The following is a 27,561-nucleotide window of genomic DNA, read 5'->3' on the forward strand; positions in this document are numbered from 1 at the left end:
CGGCATGAACGCGTCGTGAATGAATTCAGAGGAATGTCTCGTAGACCGGTACATTTCCTGGGCAGATGAAGAGACGCCAACATTAATAAGGGGCTGAGTTAAACTAGCTATAATAAAGGTTTGGTATTACCAAAACCCTCCTCTCCAACCAAGAGGTTGGACAGCAGAGTTTTGAGGGGCTATTGTGGGGCCCAATAATTCGTGGGCCAGGCCCATTTATTCGTTGGGGTCTAAAGGCCCAAGCCGAGGAAGGTGATGGCCCAGGCTCGGCAATACAAGTACGAAATAGCCTTGGGACACAGCCGAGGACGATTCAGTCCTCGACATGTCCGAGATCTCACAAGAAGAAAGGGCAAAAATGGTATAGAAACAACTTGGGAAAAAATCTAAAATATCTGTGCCAATAGAAAGGGGTATGCTGGAAAGTGTAACGATCAGGGAAAGCTGCCCTTACTGCCATTCAATACTCTGCACGTGACAGAGCCATACTCTCCAGCTTTTACAACCACCCCCAACCACTCTGGGTATGGGCTGATGGGATAAGTATCAGTCTTGGAATATCGATTCTACACGTGGACGAAGGATAAAAAACACAGGCTAGTATAAAAGGAAAAGTAAGCAATTCATAGCAGGGGCTGGGAAAGATGGCAAAAAACCAGAACCTCCCAGCCCGCCTCCAGGAGAAAGACTCCTAGGGCGAAGACGACTTAACCATGTATGGATATCACGAAAAACCCACTGCCTGGTGACCAAGGCCTAGCCTTTCAAACCCATGCTCTACAAATGATGTTGTTTGGGCCTTTTTACGTGCGAACCCAACATTGTTACGGTTCGTTACAAATCGTGTCCTTACATCAATATATTATAATTTTAACATATTTTACGATATAATTTTAGATCTCAGCTAAGAAAACTAATCACAGCAGAGATATCACTTTTAAAATATATATATATATATATAATAAAGCAAATATGTACAGGAAAATTTATACAATTCTTGATATTTTTCACAAGTTTATTTTTCACATGAAGGGCCTGTTTAGGATCCACTTATTTTGCTGAAACAAAAATTTATTTGCTGAAAGTACTGTAGGTAAAGGTAAATGTTAGTTGAAAGAGTACAATGAGATCCATGAATAGTATCAAAAAGTGCAATGGGACCCATGAATAATAGGAAAAATAAGCTGAATAGTAAAATAAATTGGCAAAAAATAAGCTAGCCAAACGGACACAAAATTTAGATATCAAGAATTTGCTGATATGATATCCTTGCTATTTCAGGTGAGATAATTTTAACTGATACTTAAAAAAAAAAAATTAAAAAAATTAAAAACTATTTTGAATTAATCTAGTTAATATAAAAGATTGAGAGCACATGATAAAGAATTATTACTCAAAAGGTAAACCATACACCAGCTACAATTCATCAATCATCATAAGGAGGCAATGAACCTAATGACCCTGTTTTTACATGCTTACAGAAACTATAATAAACCCCCTTCCTTCTCTATTTTCACTCCTAAAAGAGATAGAATCTATGTAGCAATGTTTTCGACGTTCTTTATAATCGAATCAAACTACCATTCTATCTCTATCAGCTCTTTCATATGCTACAGCGTTTGGTTGGAATTAGCAAAGAGGCAGAGGTGATGGATAATAATTATCTGTAGACTATATACACTTATTAAGACATGAAACCAAAGCTAGAAAAATCCAATACTAGAGTAAGATACAGCTAAATCGACTTTTAGTTAGGAAAAAATAACTAGCAAATCTTGAAGATCTATATAGGCTCATTTCAAAATCTAATCTTCAAAGAGCAATGCACACATTAGATGAAACATTCTCCTTGAGATAAAGGATTAAAGCACAAAACAATTAGAAGGGTTTAACATAAAACGAGTTCCAATTCAAAATAGTAACCGAGAAAGCAAATCCACTAGAGGATTGTAAAACCTAACAAAAAAAGTATTGAGTTATAACAAAAATCTAAACTGTATCTTTCCTTGCAAGAATGGAAGACAATCAAGAACCTATAACAAGGCAATAGGAGGCACCACATCCTTAGGAAGTAGTTTTTGATCTTTTTGGGGCACGGTATTGACCAATAAAACAAGCATGGTATCGCTCATAAGGTTCAAGAGTAATGCTCTCAAATGGCTTGAGCTGATTCTCCTTTAGCTTATCCTTTTCCATAGCAAAAACGGTCTCAGCAGGTACCGTAGAATCAATGCAATTGGCCTGAAATATACAAGATTCTTTAACATGAAAAATAGTAGCACATTAATATTGAATATGCAAAGTATACGATTTTTGGCTATGAGAGTGGGGCTCCAGCTGATTAGGTTACCACAAGATTTGCAAAGTTTAGTGTAAGTAGATAATCAATAACACCAAACACTAGAAAAATGGAAAACAACTTATCAAAAGATAGTTTAAGCTGAAATAAAGGGAGACTTTATACAGTATATTAGAGGGGGGAAAACTGTTATTGTTCCTGCTAATCATTACACAAGTAAGAACTTCAATAAAATTTTCAGATCTAATGTTAGAGGATAATGATATATATTTAGAAAGAAACATTAAACAATTAAACATATGTACTAACCTTGATAGAAATAACGAACCAACCACCAGCTTTCAAGAAATAAGAAGCATTCAGTGCTAAAATCCTTGTCTGCAAAATCATGGACAAAGCAAACAAAATTCAGATAAATCAAAGAATATTAGTAGCCAAAAACCATTCCTACAAAGAAATTGGGCCATTTAATCCTCCTTCCTGTCTTCTATAAGCTCCCCTTTTACAAATGAGTAGTCAAGATGACTCCAATCACATTTGATTTCTGAGAGCAAGGGTATATTCTTGTGTTCTTGTCACACCAATTCCTCGCTTGCAAAACCTAAGATCTCATGAATGGCATTGAAAATTTGACAAAACTGACCAAACAAAATGCACACCAATGACCAGGAATTTCAATAACTTGCCCATATGGGGGAGGTAAGAGCTTATGAGTTGAGTTTATTCTCAAGGGGATAAAAGAAAGCAAGAAAAAGGGGGGGGGGGGGGGTGGTGTGGTAAGAATCAGGTCAAGAAAATCAACCAATCAAAAGGTTTTACATTGGAATATCATGTACATGAAGAAGGAACAAGCTTAATAAATTCCTTTCTCAATAGCTACAATTCTCCACAAATCAAGGACTGAATGTTCCAGCCGATGACTGTACATGAACATTTGAGTAATGGCAGTGAGATGATCATGAGTCACGATGAAACAAACTATGTACCTACAAAAATTGAAGATATACCTAGGGCAACCCAAAATTTCAAAATTTTAAAGAGTGAGAAAAGAACCACAGAAGTAATATGTTAAAAAAAAGGTAACACAAACAGTAAATCCTAATAATTTGTCAAATGTCTACAGCTGCTTGATACAACATTGAAATTATATAATCTAACCAACTCAAAAAGCTACAATTAACCAGTAAAAACTGTGTAACACCAAAAAACAGTGGTCATCAATGAATATACTCATTATTCCTGTCTTAAAAAGATTCACAAAATAAAAACAGTACTCACAAACAAAGAAAAGAACAAACATATATCACAACTAATTTCTAAACAATCCTCTCAGCTTTTCACCATGACAAATGAGAAGTAAAGAATAAATTAAAAATATTTTAAGATCCTGGAAATCGACACCAAGAATATGGGAAAAAAAAAAAAAAAAAACTCACTTTTATTTTTTCTTAATAATTACACAGGCAGTAGGTGGATTTTGAACTTATAATACGACCCTCCACCTTGCTCTTACTAGAGATAGAAGAAGGTAAGATTTAAGTTAGGAGTTTATAGGCAAAGCAAGTTTACTTTGGTAAGATGACTTAGTGTAGTTCCTTAGGTGTAGTACATAAACCCCAATTAAATTCAAATATATAGATTGATTAAATATAATTGTCGCCGAAAAAGATAACATTGTTTGTATTTTATTGGTCAATGCAACCATATGTTTGAATTTAATTGGAAAATCTAACGTACTGCACCTAAGTAATTGTACCAAGCGAAAAATGACTTTACAAGAGTAAGAACATTAAAGTGACAAATGACTTTATAAGAGCATGAGAAACTTGGGCTCCCCCAGTAATTGTACCAAGTGAAAAATGACTTTACAAGAGTAAGAACATTAAAGTGACAAATGACTTTATAAGAGCATCAGAAACTTGGGCTCCCCCATAATGTCTTGAAGGGGAAACCGAGTATTCATCACATGCACCATGATCTAAACAAGATACAAATTTAGAAAAATTTAGTGTACAGTCAGCTTAGATTTCTTGAATGCTTATTTAATTTAACTGGGAATGAAAAAAATAAAGTATTACTAATATACATTTAAATTTGATCTTCAAAGCCTCATTCAAAAGTTAGTAGTATTGAGTAAAATCCTTCTTCAGAAAACAAACTTATACAATTTTAAAAATGATAAGGCATATTTTTCTCAAAAGACACCAAAAGGGCAGGATCACATCAAGAAACTAAAGTAGTAGTCAGTGATAGCAGTAAGGACCTGAGGCAGAAACAAGGAGGAAAAACAGACTAAAAGAAAGACTCTTGTGCCACTGTAAACCTTCCTTCTATAACACATTTAAGTTTGAAGTATGAAGAAGAGACCTGATCGGGCTGAGCAACATCAGAAAATATCACATCCACCATGCCAAGTACCAGCATTCGGTACTTAGAAGGATGTCTAGCATCTTCAATGATTGGGATAACATTCGTGCGCTTCTTTGCCATGTTAATCAAATCTCTACCACTTCTATGAGAAAACTCGACTGCATAAACCACTCCAGTCTACAAGCAAAGAGCATCAATTTTTAAGTAACTCCATTAATTAAAACAAGCATGTAAAGGCTATGTTTTCATATAGACTACTTACAGGGCCAACAATGTCAGACACATGAGAGACACTGGTTCCAGAAGCAGCCCCAAGGTAGAGAACCTTAGCACCAGGTTTCTTCATTTTACATATTAAAATACAAACATTGAAAAGAGTTTGATTATGGACAGATTTTAAAATCTAAAAAAAAAAAAAAAATATGAAGACAAAAAATGAAATGAAATTAAGAAATTTAGGCTAAAACTCACCATCCCTATGTCATCAACACCACCAAGAATGGCGGCAGACAGCTTTGAACGGAATGGGTTCCAAACCCTGTATTCAACTTTTGTTCCATCTTCATTCTGGATATATTTATATTTAATAAACAATTACCATCTTTGTACACAAAAAAATAAATTAATGCTCGGCAAGAAATCATTGTGCTTCTTTATATACAGAAAACACTTTCAATTAGCAAACAAAACCTAGTAGTACGTAACAGCAGCTAAATAGATAATTAGCAAAATACTTTAGAAGAGTAAACAAAGAATGATAAAAAATAAACCTGCGAATTAACTCTTTTCTCGTTGTAGACAGATTGACCAGGAACCATGTTCTTAGTAAGAAGAACATCGTCTCCTTTAACCTTCATGTAAAAAACTCCTTCATGTCTATGAGCCAAAATCACAGCCTTATTTCCACCTTGAACTCCAGTTCTACCCCCTCCTCTTCCACCACCACCACGGCCTCTTCCTCTACCACCACCAAAACCTCTTCCTCCACCACCACCACCTCGGCCGCCTCTTCCTCCGCGACCTCCACCTCCACCTCTACCTCTTCCTCCTCTCCCTCCATCATTCCTGCCCCTAAAACCGCCACCACCACGACTAAGAGGAGGCCTCATCGCTAAGAAGCAGAGAGAGAGAGTGATACACTTGCTCCGGCTGGCTAGGGTTTATCAAGACTTGTAGAGCAAGTTAGTGGTACACTGTTTCTGAGCACGCCCAAAGGGTTTATCAAGGGTTTGAGGGTTTTTATTTCGGCTTTTTTAATAAGCCCATTACCAATCCTGTCGGGATCCACATCTGTCGGAAAGGCCCACTACAAACCCAACCCATATAATTCCCAAACTCTCCTTTGCCATTCGGAAATTTTTTTTTTTTTTTTTTTTTTTTTTGAGACAGTGAAGATAGAAACATATTGATTAAGAAAAAAAACAAAAACAAAGAGTAAATATGGGCAGATAGACAAACAGGAGCACCACACGGTCCAAGCCACTCAGAGAGAAAAAAAAAAAAGTATAACTTCTTTATAGTGTAAAACACGAAAATAAATAAAAAATAAGCACACTCTCGTTTGGTAACGTTGTTCTAGTAACGTTATTTGTATTTTTTGGAAATATATAGGTGAAAAAATGTGTAAAAATATATATAATATTGTTTAAAAATTGAAGAGTGTTGCTTAAAATGTCATACCAAACGGCCTCTCATAATGCTCAAACCCGTGGGGGAGTTTTATGTATTTATTTCCTTCTTATTATTTTGGGGTCTAGAATTAATTTTTAAATGCTCATAATTGTTGCTTTTTAATGCATTTTTCGTACATGTCAAACAATTCGATCTTCGTTTAAAAATAATAATAATAATAATAAGTTAAAAACTAGTCTTTGAATGCGCGTGTTTAGAGGCTCTGTCTTTATGATTAAAAATTTATTTGTATTTCTCTATTGCATTGCACGTGTTCAAAGACTTTTTTTTTTTAATTAAAATATTATTTGTATTTCTATATTGCATCCATTGTTCTTTTTTTTTGTATTTCTATATATAAAATGACCATTTGATATATAAACGAATTCTAGTGTAGTAGAGTGTTTCAAGTTTGAACACCTAAAGAGAGTTAAGAAAAATCTTTTCAGTCCCACCTAAAATGACCATTTGTAGTCCCACTAAAAGAAGGAGGCATTTGCTTTAGAAAAGCCTCTTGGGTAGAACCTTGGCTAACTCTAGCTGGAGGATGGATATTAGCTGCCCTTTGGGCAATCTCCTCCAACACTTGGTTGCACACATTACTTATATATGAAACTTGCATCTTATTAAGAAACGACATCATACATTCTAGGATACCATTTTTTATTATTAACATATTCATAATCATGAACATTATAATTTAAACTCAACATGTATGTGCGGTAAATTAGGCATGCAATTATACAAACATAGAGTACAACAAAATTCACAAAACAAAATTCAAATGTCTCCGAAGAGATATGCCTTTACTAATCTACCCAAGCTACCCTTTTTGAGTTCTAACAACACTTACATCTATCTAAAAGTCTATAAAATCATAACCTATGCTCTGATACCACAACTGTCACGACCCAAACTTGTACTTCAGAGTTTAGAGCATGACCGGCATGTTAATATCAAGTTTACCTCAATAGTAACACGAACCAACCTAAACTGAAGGTACTTATCAAGAATTGTTTCTTGAATTCCTACTTATTTTCTTGCATAAAAGCCAATACATACAAAAATGATGGCAACCCTGAAATTTCATTTCCTTCGAACTTGGAAAAATACCACTTGGCTAAAACTTAAGGTATTCATGTAAATATTACATAGCTAAATGTTTAGCAAAACTCTTATTACAAATCTAACCCCAAAGACATACAACTGGGGTTCAAAACAAACTAAGGTACCGAATTACATCTGTGCTTAAAGGATCAAGTACATCTTGATTCCTTCTATACAACAAAGAGCTAACTGCTATGCAACAAAACTCTACATTCTAACAAACGAGAAAACACAGAATCCTTGCCACCTCTAATACTCTCGCTGCTTCTAGGAAGAACCTGTGCACTGAAATATAATAGGGTGAGTTGCGAAACCCAATAAGGTTTTAAAGCTCCATGGGCCTTTAATAAGAATGCATGTAAATCAAATAGTTTATGGATATGCCAGCTTTGATAAAATAGCCTTCATACTATTCATACTACTCTTAAAATAACTTATGAACTTTCAGAGAAAAATATTTAATTTTCCTTTCATATAATAATAAAAGGACATAATAAGGAACATAAATATAATTCTGTAACCTTATCTTAAAAAGGACTATAAATGTTTCATCATAAACTTCTTTACATGAGAGCTTTTAATTTTTCATAATGCATTTAAACAAAATCATTTTCTCATGATCAATAACATAATATAACTATTCATAACATATTGGTTAGTCCACATTTGATAAGTCTATACAGAGAAGGCCTCATCACATTTAGGTGACCTCGTGTGCATGATATTGTCCTCTTTGAGAGGCCTGATGGCACATTTCCTCAAGGTTTTACTCCTCTCCGCCGTTCGTACACATTAGGGAGAAGGCCTTATTCAGATTAGAGTTACGGGCAACCCCATTTCCTCTACTTTAAATGGCTAAACAGATAACATTTTCCATGGAAAGCCAATAATTAACTCCTACTGGCTGAGTTTAGAACATAACAATGGAATAACCCGAACGCTATATTTTTTCTGATAACTATGCTTTTACATAATTATTTCATAATAGTAGCATATCTACTTAATTCCTAATATTATGTTTGTGATATAGGTACTAGCATTAATATGCTAAAATTATCATATACATAAGATTGAACAACTCACGAACATATACTTTACTTAAATCATGCTTATATGTAATATCTCTAATCAAAAAGTTTTAATGCATAATAGTTTTCGAAATAATCTTTATACTTATTAAAAGCACACATCACAAATTCCTTACCTGAAAACAGAAGGCGCGAGAGATTGTACAAGAGGAGCTCAAGTGTCCGTGTTCTCGTTCTCGCCACCTAAATGAAAAACCAAAACTTATTACAGACAAACTCTTCCTAATATATAAACTTATACCTCAATCACAATCTAACTCTCAAACTCAAGAAAATCTTAATTCTCATCACATAAAGTTCCCCAAAGCATATGATACAATCATCAAACACATTATGCATCCAAACCTTAGAGAAACCAATTCATAAAATTTAAATATGCTCCAAACATACCAAAGGATGAACATATTAAATTATAGCACAAAAAATTTATCCTAACTTGAGAATTAAATCCACAAAGTCAGGTGTAGCATATGTTGTTCACTGCTCATTACAGCAGCGTATGCTCCATTTGTAAAATACAAATGGGCTGTCCACACACCCCCAATTGTCATGAAATTTTAGAGAACTACTCTCCTGTATTTCCAGTATAAACCATAAAAATTTCGGAGTCAAAGCATAAACCCATGATTTACTAAAAATCACACAAGACAGTATACTCAAATCTGTCCTGACAGAATTTCTTGCAACTTACAAATTAAACTATTATTTTTGTGTTCATCCAAATGCTGTGAGACCACTTCTATAACAACCATATGTGTCTTAGAATTCATAAAAATTACTCCTAACATCCTAATTCACAAAATATGATTTAATACATATTTTTCTTGTTGTAAACCTCAAATCTGTCACAGTGACAGCTTCAGTACATACTCTTACAAAATCATCAACAAATAACAATAGGCCTTAATTTCATTTGGGTATTTTTATACCTATAGTACATACTATTATTTTTGTGTTCATCCAAATGCTGTGAGACCACTTCTATAACAACCATATGTGTCTTAGAATTCATAAAAATTACTCCTAGCATCCTAATTCACAAAATATGATTTAATACATATTTTTCTTGTTGTAAACCTCAAATCTGTCACAGTGACAGCTTCAGTACATACTCTTACAAAATCATCAACAAATAACAATAGGCCTTAATTTCATTTGGGTATTTTTATACCTATAGTATACATATTAAAACATGTTAATAAGCATTCAATTGATCACAATATCATCAAACTTTTAAATCACTAAAACAGAATCATAGTTCAGCCTCTAAAATCAAGATAGAGGATAAAGAAGTGGAAATAAACAAAGGAAGTTTTGATTACTTATCCCAAAATTTGAAGATGAAACCTTAGTGTTAAGCTCTTAATTTCTTCTTAAAGAGAGTTGTCTATGATTTTTGGTGAGAGGGTAAAAGAGAGGTGCTGCCGGGTACAGCAAAGGAAGAAGAAAAGGAAAAGTAAAGGAAGATGAGCAAGGAGTGTTTTCTGGTGCAGCAAAGAAGATAAGGGAATTTGACTTTAGGGGTGGGGTACGTGAGATGCTAGAGATGAAAATATCACACCCACTTTTCAACTTTTTTTTTTTTTTTTTTTTTTTTTGCATTCACACTTTTTTTTTTCTTTGCATTCACACTTTTCTACAAAAAATAATATCACTTTACACACACACACATATATATATATATATATCCTTACCTTTATAAAGTTATATCCATCACATTAAAAGGGCATATATGTTCTATAATATCACAATATCAAAGTTTCATACACTTAAAAGTAATTAAGATAATGACATGCATATAAACCCATAAAATTAATTATGCAATTAGGTTGGGGTGTTACACCTCTCTACTCTCCTCCCACTCTAAACTTCCAAACAAGCCATAAACCTAGAGGTATAGGGATATTTTGAACCAACAAAATCTCCATCCCAAACTGAGGAAGCTCCTCTCCAAAAATTTTTAAAGGAAAAGAAAAAATAAAATAAAAATAAAAGAAGAAAAAAAAAATTGTTTTAACTTATGAGTGAATGCCCTCCTAATTTGGTAATATATTAGCATAGCAGACATGGTCGGTTACTTATTTATTTTTATTTGAACATATTATGGTATTATCTAAGTCTCATTGCATTAAATTTTGTTACTATATTTTCTTAGGGAATTTTATTTTTTACTATTAAACATGCTTCTTGTATATTATTCTCTTTTATGCTTATGTAATATGTAAGGCTATGATCATAATTATGTATATTATTCTCTCTTATGCTTACGTTTTAAGTTTCTAAAAAAAACTTTCTCAAAAAAAAAAAAAGTTTCTAAAAACAAAAGAAGAAACGTTCTAACGTTTTATTTTATTTTATTTTTTTTACATTTTCTTTCAGTGCATTTTTATTTAGACATTTTTCAACCACTCATTAAAACCCTAATCAACCACTCATTAAAACCCTAAATTTTCCAAATTGGTTTTTAAGATTCAAATTTCCAAAATAGATGCCTAAGGAAAGAAACATGATATGCCAACTATATTCAAGAATAAAATAAAACATAATGAACCATTTATCTTCATAAAACTGGATTTTGAGAGAAAAAAAATTGTTTATTAAAAAAAAGGAGAGAGAGATGGAGACCTGAGCCGAGATCCAATTCACCCGCCAGAAACCCTACGTGACCCAAAATTTCAAGTTTGGGTAAAAGGAATTTCAAGTCATCTCCATCGAGTTAGGTTGTAATCAGGCCTAAACTTGACTTGACCCAACCCGTATTCAATCCTACTCATAATATTATATTACATAAATTATTAAGTTCTCATAATTTTTTATTCTAAAAAAAGGTAAGGTTTCATCATTTTACTTGACATCATTTTAGTGTGTGTGTGTATATATATATATATATATACACACTAAAATGATGTCAAGTAAAATGATATATATATATATATATATATATATATAGAGAGAGAGAGAGAGAGAGTTGAGTTCAAGTTACACCTGGTGTAACTTTAAATAATGTTACACCACTTAATATTTTTTAATTGGATGCGAATTTTGACAAATCCACCATTAGATTACATTATTTTAGTATATTCTCTATGCTTACAAAATTTCAAGGTGATCAAATATTAATAGTTATGTCATCAATCAATTGTTTGAATTCAAGTTTTTGAAGTTTAAAATAATACATAAAATACGAGTTTATGGATCAAATGGTAAATAACATCCAATTGACATGAAAATTCGCATGAATGTTAAGAACATATAGAATATGTATTTCAACGGTATGATTTTCAAAATATAAATTCTATAACAAATTATTGGTTGGTGTAACATTACTTAGAATTATATTAGGTATAACGTGAACCCAACCCATATATATATAAACCCTCCATTAGCGTATTATATTTCTTTAAAGGGTAAAATGTATAACTCCAAATACAACATAATCACAAGACAACTTACAAATAGAAGAACGAATTTTACACATTGGAGAAATCAGTAGGATAGTGACTGAAAGGTTCTATAAATACCAAAGGAGTAAAAGATAGATCAACAATGAGTACTAGTCATCGGCCAACATATGCAAAATGGAAGCCTCCAAGCCCAGACAAGCATAATGCTAATTTTGATGGTCCAATCTTTGATGAGCTAAAAAAATGGCAAGTTGGGTGTAGTAAGTTATACAAAATTTCTTTTGTTCAAAAAAAAAGAAAAAAAAAAAAGTTATTCAAAATTTTGAGGGCTAGTTTATGGCTCATTTTTTAGAAATTGTTTTTCATTAATTTTTTTTTTTTTGAAAACAACTCCATCTTATAGCAAGTTTTTTTTTTAAAAGAGAGTTTCAACCTATGATGTTTGCTCTTGATAATAGTCTTTTTATCATCAGACCAAGGTACCAATCGATTTCTAGTGAAAGCGAAGATTAAATCCTAGATCTTTTATTCAACCATCAGAAACTTTACCAATTAAGCTAACTGAAACTCACTCTCTCATAGAAAGCTAAGTAAGGGAAATTTAGGAGATTGTTTTTCAACACATTAAGGTTGCTACCATTACTAAATATAGGAAAATGAAATAATGTTATAGATTTTTTTTTAAATGACTCATTTTGTAGAAAAATTTAGTGTCGAAACAAACATAATGTAATAGTTCATTTATGATTCTTAAAAAAGAAAAAGAAAAAGCAAATATTATCATAATAAATGCATAATGTCAGAATATATAATTTCATATACCATATATTGGGGGGGGGAGGGGGGTGAGCTTAATTCAAGGCCGAAGCCCAGATGCTCAAAAAATCATGCTTGAAGAAATAGGCCAAGCCCATTTCAATAAGTAGTAAAGGGAAATCTCCCAGGACTATTACCGCAGAGTCCCGAGCATGCCACCAACCTTGAGATGCTTTTCCGAGATCATAAGCACGAGTGATTCCAGTGAAAAAAAGAAGTACCATGGGAGATTGACCCCACCCTTTTTTTCCTGGCCAGGGTAACACTCCTACAAAGACTACCTCGGAAAACCTCTTGAAAGGAAAAGAATCACAGAGGTCATCACCTCCGCATTAATGAGAGGTTCTCTACCTAATCTCTTCCACATTAAATGCACATAGGACAACCTGAACAGTATAAACAACTCCCAAAAGTCATGTTTTATGATAAAAAAGGGGGGGGAGAACCAAGGTAGGATATGACAATTATCTCCAAAAAAATCAAGCTGGGGGCAGGCTAGCTGGTAAGATAAGGAAAGAAAAAATGCTTATAAAGGGGGTGAAGGCTACCACAAGAAGGGGGTTGAGAAATATCAGGAAAAAAGGCCTAGAGAAGAGAGAGAGATAGTGAGAAAGATAGGAATTTTCTTTTCTTGTTAAATCTTTGTACCTCAGGAAAGAAATTGTATTACTTGTCTTCTCATTCTTGTAATCTTGCTTTGCAAAATCAGTTGTTTAAGTTTCCTATTGTGGAGTTTCCATCCTGTTCTTGTGATAAATGAATTGTGCAAGTCAGTTACCTAAGGATTAAACCGTTCTTAGACTAGTTGGTGTTTATTTTATTGACTTTCTGACGCCCACAATATATAAACACAATTATAATATATTTATATTAATAATTACCATAATGATCAAAATTTATATTTTGATAGAAAAATAAAAGAAAAAAAAATCATATACATTAAACTTTCACGTGCATTGCATAAGCTATCTATTGGTAATAATACTAATAGTATATAAACCTACGTTCAAATCTCGAAGCCTCACAACTTTACACATTGATATTATTTCATTGGGTAAAATATAGTAACACCCTTAAGGTAAGGCTAATGCTAGCCAAGTACAAAGCATTTTAAAACTGACCAACTTGTCCATAAACCATTACTCATTAGTCATTCTTCCCCTTTCTCTCATGGTGATTAAGAACTAAGTTGGTAAGTTCTGAAATGTCTTGGACCTAACTAGCATTAGCCCAAACCTCAAAGGGCTTGTTTTATTATATATTTTCTAATTTGATTTAATAATATTCTAAAACTTTTATTAGAAATTGTACTCTATCTACATTGAAATTTTGGCACATCATATCTTATTTATATATTACAATATTTTTTTTTAAGACAAAGGTAAGCGAAATATTATTAAGAAAACCCAAAACTAAAAAATACACCACAAGTTCAAGGCAAATCCGAATGGAAAACATCTTCCACATCCTCAAGCAGAGATTCTACCTGTAGGGACGGGTTTTTGGGGCCCAGGCCTAGCAAGCTAGTGGTTCTGGCCCAAAAGTCCCCAGACAATGAATTTGTAGAGAGTGGGTTACAGAACTAGGATTAGACGGAGTGAACGTCAGTTAGATGTACGCCATGCAATACGTTGAACGTGAGAATATTCCACTTACGTTTGATAAGATATCGGCCCGAGGAGACGTATACGTGCACCTCTTGCTTTGTCTACAGACTCAAGAGTTCTTTTACCCTTTTTTCTCTCTTCTTTCTTAATTCTCCGATCCCCTCTTCAAGGGGATCTCCTTTTCTTATATAGCCTCCTTGAATTGATAAGAACCTTACACTTGTTAGCCATCTGGACCTTCACTTGAGTGCCTATCCCATCGGACATCTTCTTTGTCTTTCTATGAGTTGCACTGGCCAACGTAATACTGTTCACCTGTCTTCTCCACATTAATGCAGCTGAAAAAGTAGCTTTCTTGCATTTAATGCGGCAGTTGTGGCTTCCCCCTGATTCCTTACATTTTCTTCTTTCCTGCTGGATGAGGCTCGCCTTCCTACCCACGTTCACCTGAATGGATTCTTCACTGTGTAGGGGACGCATATTGGGCCCATGTTTGCGTGTCCGAGGAGGCATTCCTCCTCAGACGTCTTTTGGATCAAACCGGGCTCAACAGGGTTGGGCTGGAAGTAGCTCGGGTCCTTATTCCCCGTTGGGTCATGGTTGGGCCTTGTGTGGGTCCGCAAGCCCATTTGTTGATTTTAGGAATTTCATCCCTACACTACCCATACATCAGTATCGGCAAATAAAACTACTTTTTTAGCTAAACAATGAGCTAACATATCCCCTCACGCCGAACATGCTAAAACAAAAAGCTCCTCAACATTCCTCCAATTTGCTTAGATTCATCAATAATGTGACCAAACAAAGTACGACAGCGACCAAGGCCTTTCAAAGTAGCAATAACCCGACTACAATCACCTTCAATAATCACTTGAAACACACACAACTCTGCAGCAAACCTCATTGCCCTACGAGCTGCCAAAGCTTCAGCCATTTCAACAGATTGAACCGAGCCAATATTCGACCGCAAAGTTCCAATAATCTGCCCATCACAGTTACGAACAACTACACCAACACCTGCTGACTCGGTTTTTGCAAAGAAAGTTGCGTTGAAGTTCACTTTGTAATGATCCTGAGGGGGAGGAGACCAACGCACCATGGACTGACGCACTGGCGCACTCTGCACTTGAGGATTAACTTCCCAAAACTCATCAACTAAGCCCCGAGCTTGCTCACCCAGTTCATGCAACGACCACACTGACTGGCGCTCTCTCAACCTGTTACGGAACTGCCACAAACACCACGCCACATTAGCAAAAAGCGCAACATGATAACATGAACTATGATTAAACAAAACTTCCAACAGCTCCAAAAACGTCCTGCACTTTGCCTGAACCAAAAACAAAAAACCCAGATATAAACATACAAACACAATCATAATAAATGTCTATTATTAAGAAATACCATTATTATCAATTTTATATTTAGACAAAAAAAAAAATCATATTACATTAAACTTTCTCTTATATTTGCATGAGAAACCAACTAATGATTATACTCTGTTGAGGCTGACCGTAGTGGTAGATGGTGTAACAGGCTCTGTCCTGATTGTTCCTGACTGTCCGCTGTGTCATATAGAGGCTGAGTCGATCCTTCATGCTCTCCGAGATTGCAATTTGGTGAGACCTATTTGGTACCAGTTGGGATCTCAATGTTTATACTCCAATTTTTTCTCCCAAGACATCAGAGATTGGTTAACCTCTAATTGTAGACTCAAATCAAACCAAAATTCTGTGGGCATCCCTTGGAATGTTCTATTTTCTTTTATTATATGGTTGGTGTGGAAGCAGCGAAACCAATGTGTTTTTACAAACAGGGGGAATAATCCAAATCTAGGCAAGACTATTGCTCTGCTAGCTTCGGAATTCTTCTTGTGTGCAGCCCAACCTAGACGTCATAAGCGGATGGTGATTAAACGTATTAGGTGGGAGAAACCGGAGCAGGGATGGCTGAAACTCAATACGGATGGATCTTGGAATGCTCCTTTAGGATCAGCAGCAGGAGGAGGAGTGATCAGAGATAGTTTGGGTAATTGGGTGGTTGGTTTTGCTAGAAAATTGGGAAGTGCTGACAGCTTCACGGCTGAAGTCTGGGCGCTGCGGGATGGCTTGATGCTATGTCTTCAACGGAATTTTTCTGCTATTATTGTTGAGATTGATGCTAAGGCATTGGTGGATGCTTTGAACAGCCCTTCCCATAGAAATTCAGTGATATCGCCCATTTTTGAAGACTGCAAACAGCTGATTCTGCAGATTCCCCAAGTCCGTATAAATCATGTCTATCGCGAGGCGAATATATGCGCAGATTGGTTAGCAAATTCTGGCCATTCTCAGTCTTTAGACTTTATTTTATTTTCTGCTCCTCCTGTAAGCTTATTATCCTCTGTTGAGGCTGACCGTAGTGGTAGATGGTGTAACAGGCTCTGTCCTGATTGTTCTTTGCCTTGTTAGTTTTAATACAATTCCAGTTTACCAAAAAAAAAAACCAACTAATGATATAAATTTGGTACCAGGAGAATCTACGTTACATCCAATATCTAGATTCTTGAAAATATAATACCCGACAATTTGAATACCTAGAATGCAAGTATTTATATATTTCGTATGACTAGGAATATATAATCACTAAAAACAATCACTTTAAAGATTAATTATTATTATTATTTCATTCTCAAAAAAAAAAAAATGCAATCATGATTTTTTTTTTTTTTTTTTTTTCAAATTCACTTTAGGACCGCGTCATTTCAGATACGGCTAAAGACATTTTAATGTAGACAGTAGAAAGACGAGATTAGCCCTTAGTTGTAACGTGGCTGACTGTGATTTGCACCTCAAAGTTCAATCAACAAACAAGCCTATAATATAAAGTCTTAATACGACCAAACCGTGTGTCGTTTTTTTTTAATTAAATTGTTTGATGAAACAAACAAACCGTGTGTCGTGAAATAGAAGAGAATTATCACTTATCAAAAAAAAAAAAAAAAAAAATTAGAAGAGAATTATCAAAAAAAAATTTAGCAAAGTCAAAAGCCTCGAAAACAAATTGCATAACAAAACTGGTGAAATAGTGGTAATTGGGTTGGAGGAGAAAGAAAGAGAAAAGACATTAGAGACATGGGTTGCTTTGCTTGCTTCGACGGAGGCAATAAGAAGCAACCGAGAAGTGAACGCTTCGTCGGAGTCAACAACAATCAACCACAGAGAAAGGAAGGCTTCGTCGGAGGAGGCAACAACAAGAAACAACAGAGAAAGGAAGCAGAAAGATTGGCATCTGAAGAAGCTCGAGCTAAAGCCGCCCAAGCTGCCCAGAAAAGGTAATCAATTTCATTTCTTCTTCATGCTTTTAATAAAACAAACCAAACAAAAAAAAATTGTACCCTTTTGCTTCTTTGTTTGATTTGTTTAATTATTTTATCTCATCATGATCATCACCATTCAATTACTATCTTCGGTTTCAGAAATTAATTACACATGTTTTCTTCGGCAATAATTATAGGACACAAAGTTATTTATGATTAGACACGCATTTCTGCATCCTAACGTGTCAAGTGAACTGATATACTGTACACAAGCTAAACCTATAATAAAATGTGAGAGTGATGTCACGACTTGACACCTTAACAAGTTGTGAAAAAGGTTGGGCAAGTTTCATTTTTGTTTGGTAGTTACACCATTGTATATAAAATAGTCACATAGGATGACAAAATGAAAACAATGAAATACAGAGTAATGGTTGTTTTCTTTTGGTTTTGGATTAGTAAGTTACAAATGTGCCGAATGAGTCTCAAAACCATTGATAACCCCAAAGATAAAATATAAATTACAGTTTTATGGGGTGGGGCAAATTATAAATTTATGATTCCCCAAAGAAAGCCCCAACCAAATCTAGTTTATGAATTCGTAGCTATTTACTTATCAACATAATCAAACTGGAACTCTATATGACACATATCCTAGATGTATACTGTAGTAAATAATGAGAGACTCTTAACTGTAATCACTGCAATAAAATTTATATTTTCTGTCAAAATTACATAAATTTGGATTCATATATGTTATTTCTAAAAGGACCCAAATATTTTGTATATCTTGGCATTGTTTGTCATACTACTCGCACCCACTAGTCTTGGTGATGGTAAAATGGTGTCAATGTATTCAATTTTACATCACCCTGAAGCACATTTGAAAGCCACAAAGTAGAGAAGTTTATTTGTTTACTAGGATAATCACAGCTTCATTGTATATCTAAACTCTAAATGGTGGTTATACTTCAATAGGTGTATGTTTTAGGAAATTAAATCTTGAAATTCTATAACTTATAATTTTCAAAGTTCACAAATTTGATGCAACTAGCAAGAGTCATGTGAAATCTCAAACCCAGTCAATGATCTGCTTCTGCTACATGGTTGATGTTCACCCTTGAAATATCAATATCTAGCCCCATAACCTTCAGCATCTTTACTGCCTTCTTCCTTTTGACTAACTAGGATTTGGAGAGTTCTACTGCCATTGGTTGATAAGTCTTTATGGTATCTAATTGAGACTTCATAAGTGAAAATATTATATCTTATTTAATACTTGAACATTTGGTATATGTCAGATGTAATGTGGTGCACAACCTTCCACAACAGACCATGTTACAAGAATGTACATTCTACATGTGAAAAGGCTATGATGATCAAAGTATTCCAATTCGACTAATCCATTCTCTTCACTTTTTTCAAAAAAATTTATTCAGTTATAATTTTTGGTATAAGCAATTCTCTAGAATCACAGAATACATACCAGCAGGGTTCTGAGTACTTGGAACCAAGATTATAACATTATGCACCTTGTTATTATTGCAATTATAAATTTTAGTATTATTGAGTGCTAGAATTATTGTTAACATGTGGAAAGGACATGCATACACATTGAACTAAATGCATGCATGTCTGTACAAGGTGAGGCATATTATATCAGGTGGCATTTGGTAGGGCTAGCTCTTAGATAGGTAGCTTTTGGCTTATTTAATCTTACTCAGAAAATAGCATGGCAAACAAATTCAGGTTCTCTTTTAAGTGAATTCAGATTGTTATTGAATGTTTTCTTTAATATATCAATCGAAATTTTATGTGGTGGTCATATTTTCAGGCAAGAGCAATTTGAAAAGTCTGCAGCAGGAAGAGCTGCGCGTGCACAGATGCAGGGAATGGCAAAGCAATCTGCAAATTCTAACAAAGGCGAACCAGTTCTAAAGGTTTTACTTTTTAAGATGCTGATTTTTCCTGCTTGTTTGTTCTAACATATGTTGCTCATCTAATACCTTCTATATATCATTTACTGTTATGGGGTTCCAGTCCATTTGATGAGAATATCCAGGCCTCTTTATATTGCTATTGTTCTGTACTGAATCTTTGTTGATTCTTAGATCAGTGTGCAGTTTATTTGAAATCACAAATAATATACAAGTTTGACCTTCTGTTTGTTTGTTGTTGTTGGATGCAGTGGCAAATGACTTGAGGCGAAGCCTTTTTCTTCAAGTAAACTGTCCATGTAAGTTGATGAATATGCTGCCTAGTAAATCTAGTTAACCTTTCACTTCAAATTATTCCAAGATGACATGGACCTTTCTTGAAGTTCAATGAAGTTTTGTTTTCTTTACATGCATTGTTCCTGTTGAATAGAGTTGCATTTGTTGACATGTTATTATACTGGGCCAACGTTTTGTTTTTAGCACATCAGATACTATTTCTTTTTAGTATGCTGGTGCAAGCAAGTTTTCTGAAATTTAATTGAGCTTTACAATTGCATGGAAATTAATAATTTCAGTTAGTTACTTGTATGCACAGTGGGAAGAGATGAAATTTTGCTTTATAGTTCAAGACATTAGTTCCCTTCAATTACTGCATTTGTTTTCTCCTTTGCAGTGTTTATGATCAGATTAAACTGTATCCTCTCTATTGCCAGTTTCTTTCTTGGGGAGCTGACAGTGACACTCAATGACTCCAGAGCTAATGATTATGGGAAAGTTTACATTTGTTTTAATAATGATGTAAAAAGCACCATAATAAGCTTGAATGCAATTTTATGTTTGTGTTTGTTCTGTAAGATTTCACCTAGGCTTTTAGTGTTTTTATCCCTGTTAATGTTATCTTTGTGCAGGAAGTTCTTAGCCAATTTAGTTTGTGTACTTCCTTCAGCTGTATGTTGTTGAAAATTGCTGAAGTGGAAGAGTTGTGTTGTGCTTGGTGACTTAGTCCGTTATATATATTGTTGAAGTAATTTTTTATTCTAAATAATTTTATGTTCAAGGAGAGTTTTGTACATAATTATGTCCATTTGCATTATGGTACACTATTTGCTTAACAAGGTTGTATTTCAAACTACATTATATAGTCAGGCTCTGGAATGATTGAAAGGAGTTCGCTCTTTAATGTCCGAACAGTAGTCCATTTTTTTTTTTGATCATAACAGTAGTCCATTTTACCATTAAGATTTTGGGCTTGTCTGATAACGTTGTTTGAAGAATAGTTTTCTTTGTTGAAACAATCTAACACGTATTTCCACAACATTTATTCGCCAACACGTATTTCTACAACACTTATTTATCAACACATATTTCCACAACACTTAAACAACATTACTAGAATAACATTACTAAACGGACCCTTTATTTTTTGGATTTGACAATATATAAAGAATCACATCAATTAATTGTTTGTAACATTTAATCTCCGTGGAACTGATTCAAATAGTTCGACTTCGAGAAAGGGTGTTAGTGTTTATTCAGAAATGCTTCTTATCTTTACTCTTTTTAGGTGGCAATTCCAGTTTGATGGCTCCATCAAATCACCATACAGCTTTTATATTCTAAGATTTGCGAATTTCAACTTGTCAAGTAAAATAATTAAAAAAAAAAAAAAAATGATCTAATGGGCGGCTAATATTGTTCCCCTGTTTTTAATGTGGAGAAAATAAGAGCGGAAATTGAAGAAAAATTTTGGCAAAAAATATAAAATCGTTCTATAATTAAAAAATATCGCATAAGATTTATAAATTAAGTTTTAGGAGCATAATGAATTAATGATAATATTACAAAAAAGTAATAGATTATTACTATTAAAAATTTATAAACTAAAGAAAAATATTTTTACTTTAGTAGCATTTTTTATGCTAAATAGTTTTGAAATACAATACACTTTTATCCCTGTCCCCCTTTTTTTTTCTTTCATTTGTCACATTTTAATACTCTGCTTTGAATACTTTTTACTGCTGCTTGGACTAGGAACTAGGAAGCAACACAAAGCTATCTATTTGGAATACCATAGTTCCAAAGTACTTAACCCATAGCCCCAACACTGAAGAGAAGCTCTCTTCTTCATGGATTAAAGAAAAAAAATTCAAGACTTTTGATTGATCATTTCAACGGCTAAACGCCTAAACCAATATTTTTAACCTTACTTTGGGAGAATAATATGTTGCTACTTGATCTTTTGTAATTAAGTAGAAGTGCCAGATGGAATGAGAGAGATAGGCAGGAATTCAGCTAAATATTCCACTGCTTAATTTACCTAGTGTGAATTGCTAGATTAGTAATACAGAGACAAATAGGTATTGGCCCTGAAGAATATAAGTCCCCCCTCCTTCCAAAAATAAACCATCGATCAATCCATGATTCCATAGGAAACCCTGCCCTAAATACATTTTGATTACAAGTAGCCTGAGTTTCTATGCATTTTAATCAGGGAAATCGATTACTAAACAATGGCGAGTGGAGCAAGCAATAACCATTGAGATGCACTCCATTTTTTGGCCAATCAAACCAGCTGAACTTACTGGCCATTGAATACTGGCAATGAGAGTGATTGGCAGTGCATATTTGTTAGCATATTTGTTTAATGGTAAGATAAAAATTGACTTTAAGCAAATAAGTTGGCTTCAATTGTTTAAAGTTAACTTAATTACTTAAAAGTCACTTTTTATTTTACCTTTAATCAAATAAGCTAGTAATGAGTAAATTAGCCGAACAGTAACATAATGGATCCTATTCTAAGGGTCTTCTGCCTAAATTATTGGAAAACCAATGTCACGCAAAGCTTTGAACGGGAGCTGAAAGCTGTAGCTCATAAGCAGCTTGAAAATAGTCAGCTGCTTGTTGTAAAGAGCCTTCCATTTTCGAGACCAATCCAAGGTTCAACCATGCTTGATGGTTGGTGGGTTCTAATCGTACAGCATTCATTAATAAGCTTCTTGCAATTGGGAGTTGTTGGCTTCCAAGTTTCATCAATACTTCTGCTATAGAAACAATACTCGGAACATGATCGGGTTCTATTGACAGTGAGACAGAGAAGGAAACTAATGCTTCCTTGTACAATGATTGAGATTCACACAACATGCCTGCAAAATTTTGGAGAAGACAAAATTATAAATTTATAAATATGCACTTCTGAAGATTCACTATAGAACTAGGACCCTACATTCTTCCAACTATATACCTAAGAATATTCATCATATCAAAGAAGTGTGCATTGTTTGTGTATGTGTGTGTACATTTGGATGAATAGAAGCAAACATGTAACATAATCAGTTAATGCACAAAGCCACAAATTACTGCACGAAGAGACTTGATTCCTACCTGTTGTATGCCAAGACCTGGGGGAATAAAATTCAATTGACTTGGCTTTGTCCACACAAATTTCTGCATCAGGCCATGAACCAAGTTTGGTATAAATGGAAGCCAAATCCTGCCAGGCTGTCATTTCCAATTTTCTTTCTGCTAATTCCTGCAAAGGGCAATAAATTCTTCAGGAAGAACAAGACATGAGGGGTTGAATTAATTATAATTGGAACATGCATATGTCTTTTTAACATTTACGTAAATCGCAAAGATATATGAGGTTCAGTTGCATCTTGCATGCCTTGAAGACAGGTTCGTAAAAGAGAGTTTGGAGCAGTTTCAGGGAATATGTCATCCAATGGCCCATTATATTCAAGTGTTTGTGTCTGTGTACATGCAATGGATCCATGAGCGTGTGTGTGTATTAAATCAACAAGTGGGATGGAAATTCAAGGACTTCAGATAGAGCTTTTCTATTTGATCTAAAGAGCAGATGCTACCTGCCTACCCACGAGGAGAGGGGGGAGGGGGGGGGGGGGGGGGTGATCAAAATTGAAAGTATTTGAGATCACAAGATTGAAAATAAATTATTAATAATAATAATAAAAAGAAAATTACATTGCTGTTTCACAAAACACAGCTCATTATAAACATCCCTAGTTGTAATCATATATCATTGGAAGCCATTCTTCTTGAAGCTACTTCAAACACATCCCATATTTACTTGGATTTGATTAAATGTAGTAGTATAAGGTTTTAACACATACCTTGGAAACCAAGTACTTCGCTTGATCAAAGTTCTTAGCTTGATGCTCTCTCTGACCTTGAATCATAGCTAGCAAGATTCTGAAGGTTTCTATTGCTTGCTTGGGCTGTTCCTGAGCAATCTGAAGTACAGCTTTCAATCTAAGAAGTTCTAATTGATCCATCATCCCAGCCTCATCCAAAGCAAAATCAACCATGGTTTCAGCATCATTGAACCGCTGCTCTGCAGAAAGCACAAGAGCTAAAAGCTTCCAACCTTTTCCTGAGCTGCCAGCCACCATATCAGAGTACATCATTGTGTTGTCAAAAGCTCTATCCAGATTCCTCTGCAATGCATTTTCTAGTCCAAGGCTATACATCACTTCTGGATCCTCCTTCCCATTAAGAGCAGCATGGTTTAGAGAGTTCAGAGAATCTTTCTGATAGAGAATTCGATCAGAATCTAAGGCAGAAACTCTTGCAGCATTCCCATAGCAAGCACCAAGGAATTTATGGGCTTGACCTATGAAATGTTCATTCTGATCATCAGCCAAATCAATAACTTTACGAGCAAAGTTTATGCCTTGGTGAGAATGGTCTGGATCTTGGGAACACAATTTTGCTCCCAGCAGAAAAGAAGGAAAATGGGGTTTTTTATTTTCTTCAGAACAGCCTGAAATCTTCCTTAAAAGGTTCAAAGCTGTTTCATTTTGTCCCACGGCACTATAACAAAGAGCAAGAAAGTACCACCTCTCAGCTCGGTTATAGATGCCTGGCAGGACCTGCTCCACATGATCAGCTAATAATTCCAACTGGCCAGTAATTGAGAGTGCATAGGTTAGATGGTCCATGATTTCTGGATCCCACTTTATTTCCAGAAATGCCACCTTTCTCATGAGTATTAACAACAAAAGGATTGCTTCTTCTGTGTTATTTTTAGGGGTTGTTGGACCCCATACTTGTAACGGAGGGGGAAGGCTTGCTTCAACACCACTGTAAAGTAACGTGGCAGCTAAGTTCTTTTGTACACCAGCCAACCTCTGGGGGTCCAAGTTCCATGGCTTAATTAGAACCCGGCGATATGCATTGATAGCTTCATCAAGAAAGCCTGCCTTGGTCCACAGGTAGGGGAGCAACTCCAATGCTTTGTGAAACATGTCTTGCAACTTGCAGTCTTCAACAATGCCCTCGGACATTCCATTAGGTAGTGCTGATTCAACTGTATCTAGAATTATTTTGCACTCCTTTGCAGCCTCTGATGAATGAGATAGTATCAGAACCACAAGAGCATTAATCATAAATACCCAAAAATAGAAAGAAAAAAAATCCATACTCAAGTCAGTGCAATTCCGTTTACTGGACAATTGATGCTCTAGTTAAAATTCGAATTTACATTAAAATCCAAACCATCTGATAAACCAATCACATTATCACCCAAGTCATGTTATTTAAACAACATACTCAACAGAAATACTAATGCATTGTTAACAATATATGAAACCCAATATTCCCCAAAATTGAATAATACTTCATTAGAAAACTTCTGGGCAATTACCATATAAATAGATAAATTAAGCTGTTACAAGAAAGAAAAAGACGCATACCTACATATCGCCCTAGCTCCTCCATTGATTTTGCTTTAAGCAAGATTGCTTCAAGAAGTAAGCTCACGGAATGCATTGACATCATGCCCGGAGCTGCATTATCAGCTTTAGCGCGTGTTCTTCGTGGCCGAGTTCTCCAAATAATAGCCCTGGTCATCCTTGGGGTTAAACCTCTTATGTCAATACCTTGAAATACCTGAAGGGCAGCATCATAATTCCCTCTTTGGTACTCAAGCCTCCCTAACAAAGCTCTAGCTTCCTGATCAAACCCATTCATTCAATGAAAAATCTCAATATTATTACAGCCAAAAGAGCAATAAAACTCAATAAGCTAAGTTTAATTAGTATCAAAGAGAGAAAAAATTAAGGTAAGCCCACCTCATAGTTTAAGGAGAGAGCTTCTTTTAGTGTGGATTCAACTTCATCCACTTGGGCATCGTCAAATTTCGATTCCCAGTCAACAGTCCTAGAAGAAAGGCCACTCGCCGAGAAATCCCTGGTGGCCAGTGACTCCGGCGACTGTGGTGGCTCTTCGAACTTGAATTGTTCACCTGAGCAAGCACACAACATCTTCTCCAGCAAAAAGAAACAAAATGTGGATCTTTCTTTGTGAAAAATGATCACTTCTCAGTGAATTCTTTCGTCTGGGTACACCTAAAAAAAGTACATTACAAATGACTTTGTCAAAACCCAATTCAATATTATGTGCAAAAACGATGTCACAATCAACTACTACTACAAACCCAACAACCCAAAAAATAAATTAATAAAGGTTCTTTTTAACATACCATTTGAAAAAAAAAGAGTGATACGAGTTACAACTTCGTTATCAAACAGTGGAGCAAAGTAGCATATAGCAATCCGAAAAACAAAAAGAGCCCAAAAATCAAAGCATTACAACAAAAACCATTAAACATCTGAAAGAACAAAAATAAAAAAGAGAGTTTTTGGAAGGAAAAAAAAAAAAAAAAGGGAACCAGAAGAAGACAGAACAATGACATTGAACAAGGGCGAGAGAAACGAAAAGAAGCAAGACTTTTTGGTTTTGTTATTTACCCAAAGACAGTAATACTCGTCCTCCAAGCCATGAAAGCTACTTCTCTGCACAATATTTTGTTTTCTCTCTGGTTTTTTGGGCTTTTATGTAACATTACAGCATTTTAATCTTTCTTTCTTTCTTTTTTTTTGGTTCAAAAACGAATCTAGTGGTGGGAAAGCAAAATCTCAAAGGGTCTCTCTCATTTTGAAATGGGGTTTCGTTGTTTTCTGATTCTCTCTTTTTTTTTTTCTTTTTCTTTTTTTTTTCCTGATGTGTTGTGACTTTATTTGTGCACAAAGTTAGGCTTTTGCAATGTGGGTATGGGCCTCTGAAAGTGGGGGCAAAGCGCAAAGGTGGTTGCAGAATCCAGAGTCAGTGACGCTAAGATACTCTGAGCCTCTTTGCGCTGTTTTGGTTCAAATTTTGTTGGGTATGTACTTCTTTTTGTTAAATAGCCTGGAAGTGATTTGGAAACACACTTTCATAACCTTTTTTTTTTTTTTTTTTTTTTTTTGAGTAAACACACTTTCATAACTTGATAAGTCATAATTTGTTAATTACAGCAGCTAGTACTAAGTACTAAAAAAAAAAAAAAGTAATAATTGCTAACAACCTTTTCATTGGGGATATTGAAAAGCCAAACTGTTCACTATGAAAATTATTGGTGGGCCAAGCTGTTTATGTAGTATAAACAACTCATATGCATTTCTTTTAACAAACAAGGCAATCTAGTAAAATAATTAGTTAGCTACAATAGTAGAGGAGTGCAGATTTCCTCTTTAAAAAGAAGTGGGATTTGAACTATGGTCTTTTTTTTAGAAAATAAGAGTAGGTCATGTTATTGAATTAAAAGAATCTTGATGTTTAAGTTTAATTGATCAAACACAAATATAATATTTATTTGTAATTTATAAACAATCTCATGAGTTATGAGTACGTTAGATGCATTCAAAATTTAAATCTCCTCACTCATTTCTTGTAGTTTTTTGTTTTTTGTTTTGTTTTTTTGAGGTTTATTGACTAAAGTAGTTTGTCATTGTTTTTTCCCCTTAATTAATCATAATTCCAAGAATATAGTGTCGTCTATTCTTGAAATAAGTGCTATTTCTAAATTGACAGTCCTCAAAATGCTAATTATTGGTGGATAGTCAGGGACGTAATAGTATAAGTAATAGTTTGGCCTTTCGAATTCTATAATAGGGTTAGGAACATCT

General features: G+C 34.5%; 3 protein-coding genes, 1 long non-coding RNA gene and 1 other non-coding gene across 7 annotated transcripts; 1 reads left to right on the top strand and 4 right to left on the bottom strand.

Moving 5' to 3' along the window:
* Positions 1-1,862: 1,862 nt before the first annotated feature.
* LOC126709913 (rRNA 2'-O-methyltransferase fibrillarin 2-like) lies at positions 1,863-5,863 on the bottom strand. Its single transcript, XM_050410281.1, has 6 exons — positions 5,440-5,863; positions 5,141-5,236; positions 4,932-5,009; positions 4,667-4,846; positions 2,609-2,677; positions 1,863-2,241 (listed from the first exon to the last, which is right to left on the bottom strand). Exons 1-6 carry the CDS (start codon positions 5,776-5,778, stop codon positions 2,065-2,067), a joined length of 939 nt encoding a protein of 312 aa, XP_050266238.1. The 5' UTR covers positions 5,779-5,863; the 3' UTR covers positions 1,863-2,064.
* Positions 4,207-4,271, bottom strand: LOC126710651 (small nucleolar RNA snoR60). The gene has a single exon (XR_007649711.1). It is a non-coding gene; the product is annotated as a small nucleolar RNA snoR60 (small nucleolar RNA).
* Positions 5,864-7,407: 1,544 nt separating the features above from the next.
* On the bottom strand, positions 7,408-10,075 carry LOC126709757 (uncharacterized). Its single transcript, XR_007649475.1, has 3 exons — positions 9,858-10,075; positions 8,652-8,718; positions 7,408-7,732 (listed from the first exon to the last, which is right to left on the bottom strand). It is a non-coding gene; the product is annotated as an uncharacterized LOC126709757 (long non-coding RNA).
* Positions 10,076-17,338: 7,263 nt separating this feature from the next.
* On the top strand, positions 17,339-20,654 carry LOC126709619 (uncharacterized). 2 transcript variants are annotated; one of them, XM_050409926.1, is made up of 4 exons: positions 17,339-17,675; positions 19,495-19,600; positions 19,849-19,896; positions 20,311-20,654. In XM_050409926.1, exons 1-3 carry the CDS (start codon positions 17,476-17,478, stop codon positions 19,861-19,863), a joined length of 321 nt encoding a protein of 106 aa, XP_050265883.1. In that variant the 5' UTR covers positions 17,339-17,475; the 3' UTR covers positions 19,864-19,896; positions 20,311-20,654. The 2 variants fall into 2 exon arrangements, with proteins under 2 accessions (XP_050265883.1, XP_050265882.1); XM_050409925.1 differs by having other exon boundaries at positions 17,342-17,675; positions 20,271-20,654.
* A 1,230-nt stretch (positions 20,655-21,884) lies between these two features.
* LOC126709397 (protein NPGR1) lies at positions 21,885-26,773 on the bottom strand. 2 transcript variants are annotated; one of them, XM_050409611.1, is made up of 6 exons: positions 26,365-26,773; positions 25,687-25,962; positions 25,309-25,567; positions 23,728-24,959; positions 22,979-23,126; positions 21,885-22,740 (listed from the first exon to the last, which is right to left on the bottom strand). In XM_050409611.1, exons 2-6 carry the CDS (start codon positions 25,876-25,878, stop codon positions 22,430-22,432), a joined length of 2,142 nt encoding a protein of 713 aa, XP_050265568.1. In that variant the 5' UTR covers positions 25,879-25,962; positions 26,365-26,773; the 3' UTR covers positions 21,885-22,429. The 2 variants fall into 2 exon arrangements, with proteins under 2 accessions (XP_050265568.1, XP_050265569.1); XM_050409612.1 differs by lacking the exon at positions 26,365-26,773 and adding an exon at positions 26,097-26,259.
* Positions 26,774-27,561: the final 788 nt, after the last annotated feature.

The sequence above is a fragment of the Quercus robur genome, chromosome 12 (genome assembly GCF_932294415.1).
Source record: "Quercus robur chromosome 12, dhQueRobu3.1, whole genome shotgun sequence".
NCBI classification, from domain to species: domain Eukaryota; kingdom Viridiplantae; phylum Streptophyta; class Magnoliopsida; order Fagales; family Fagaceae; genus Quercus; species Quercus robur.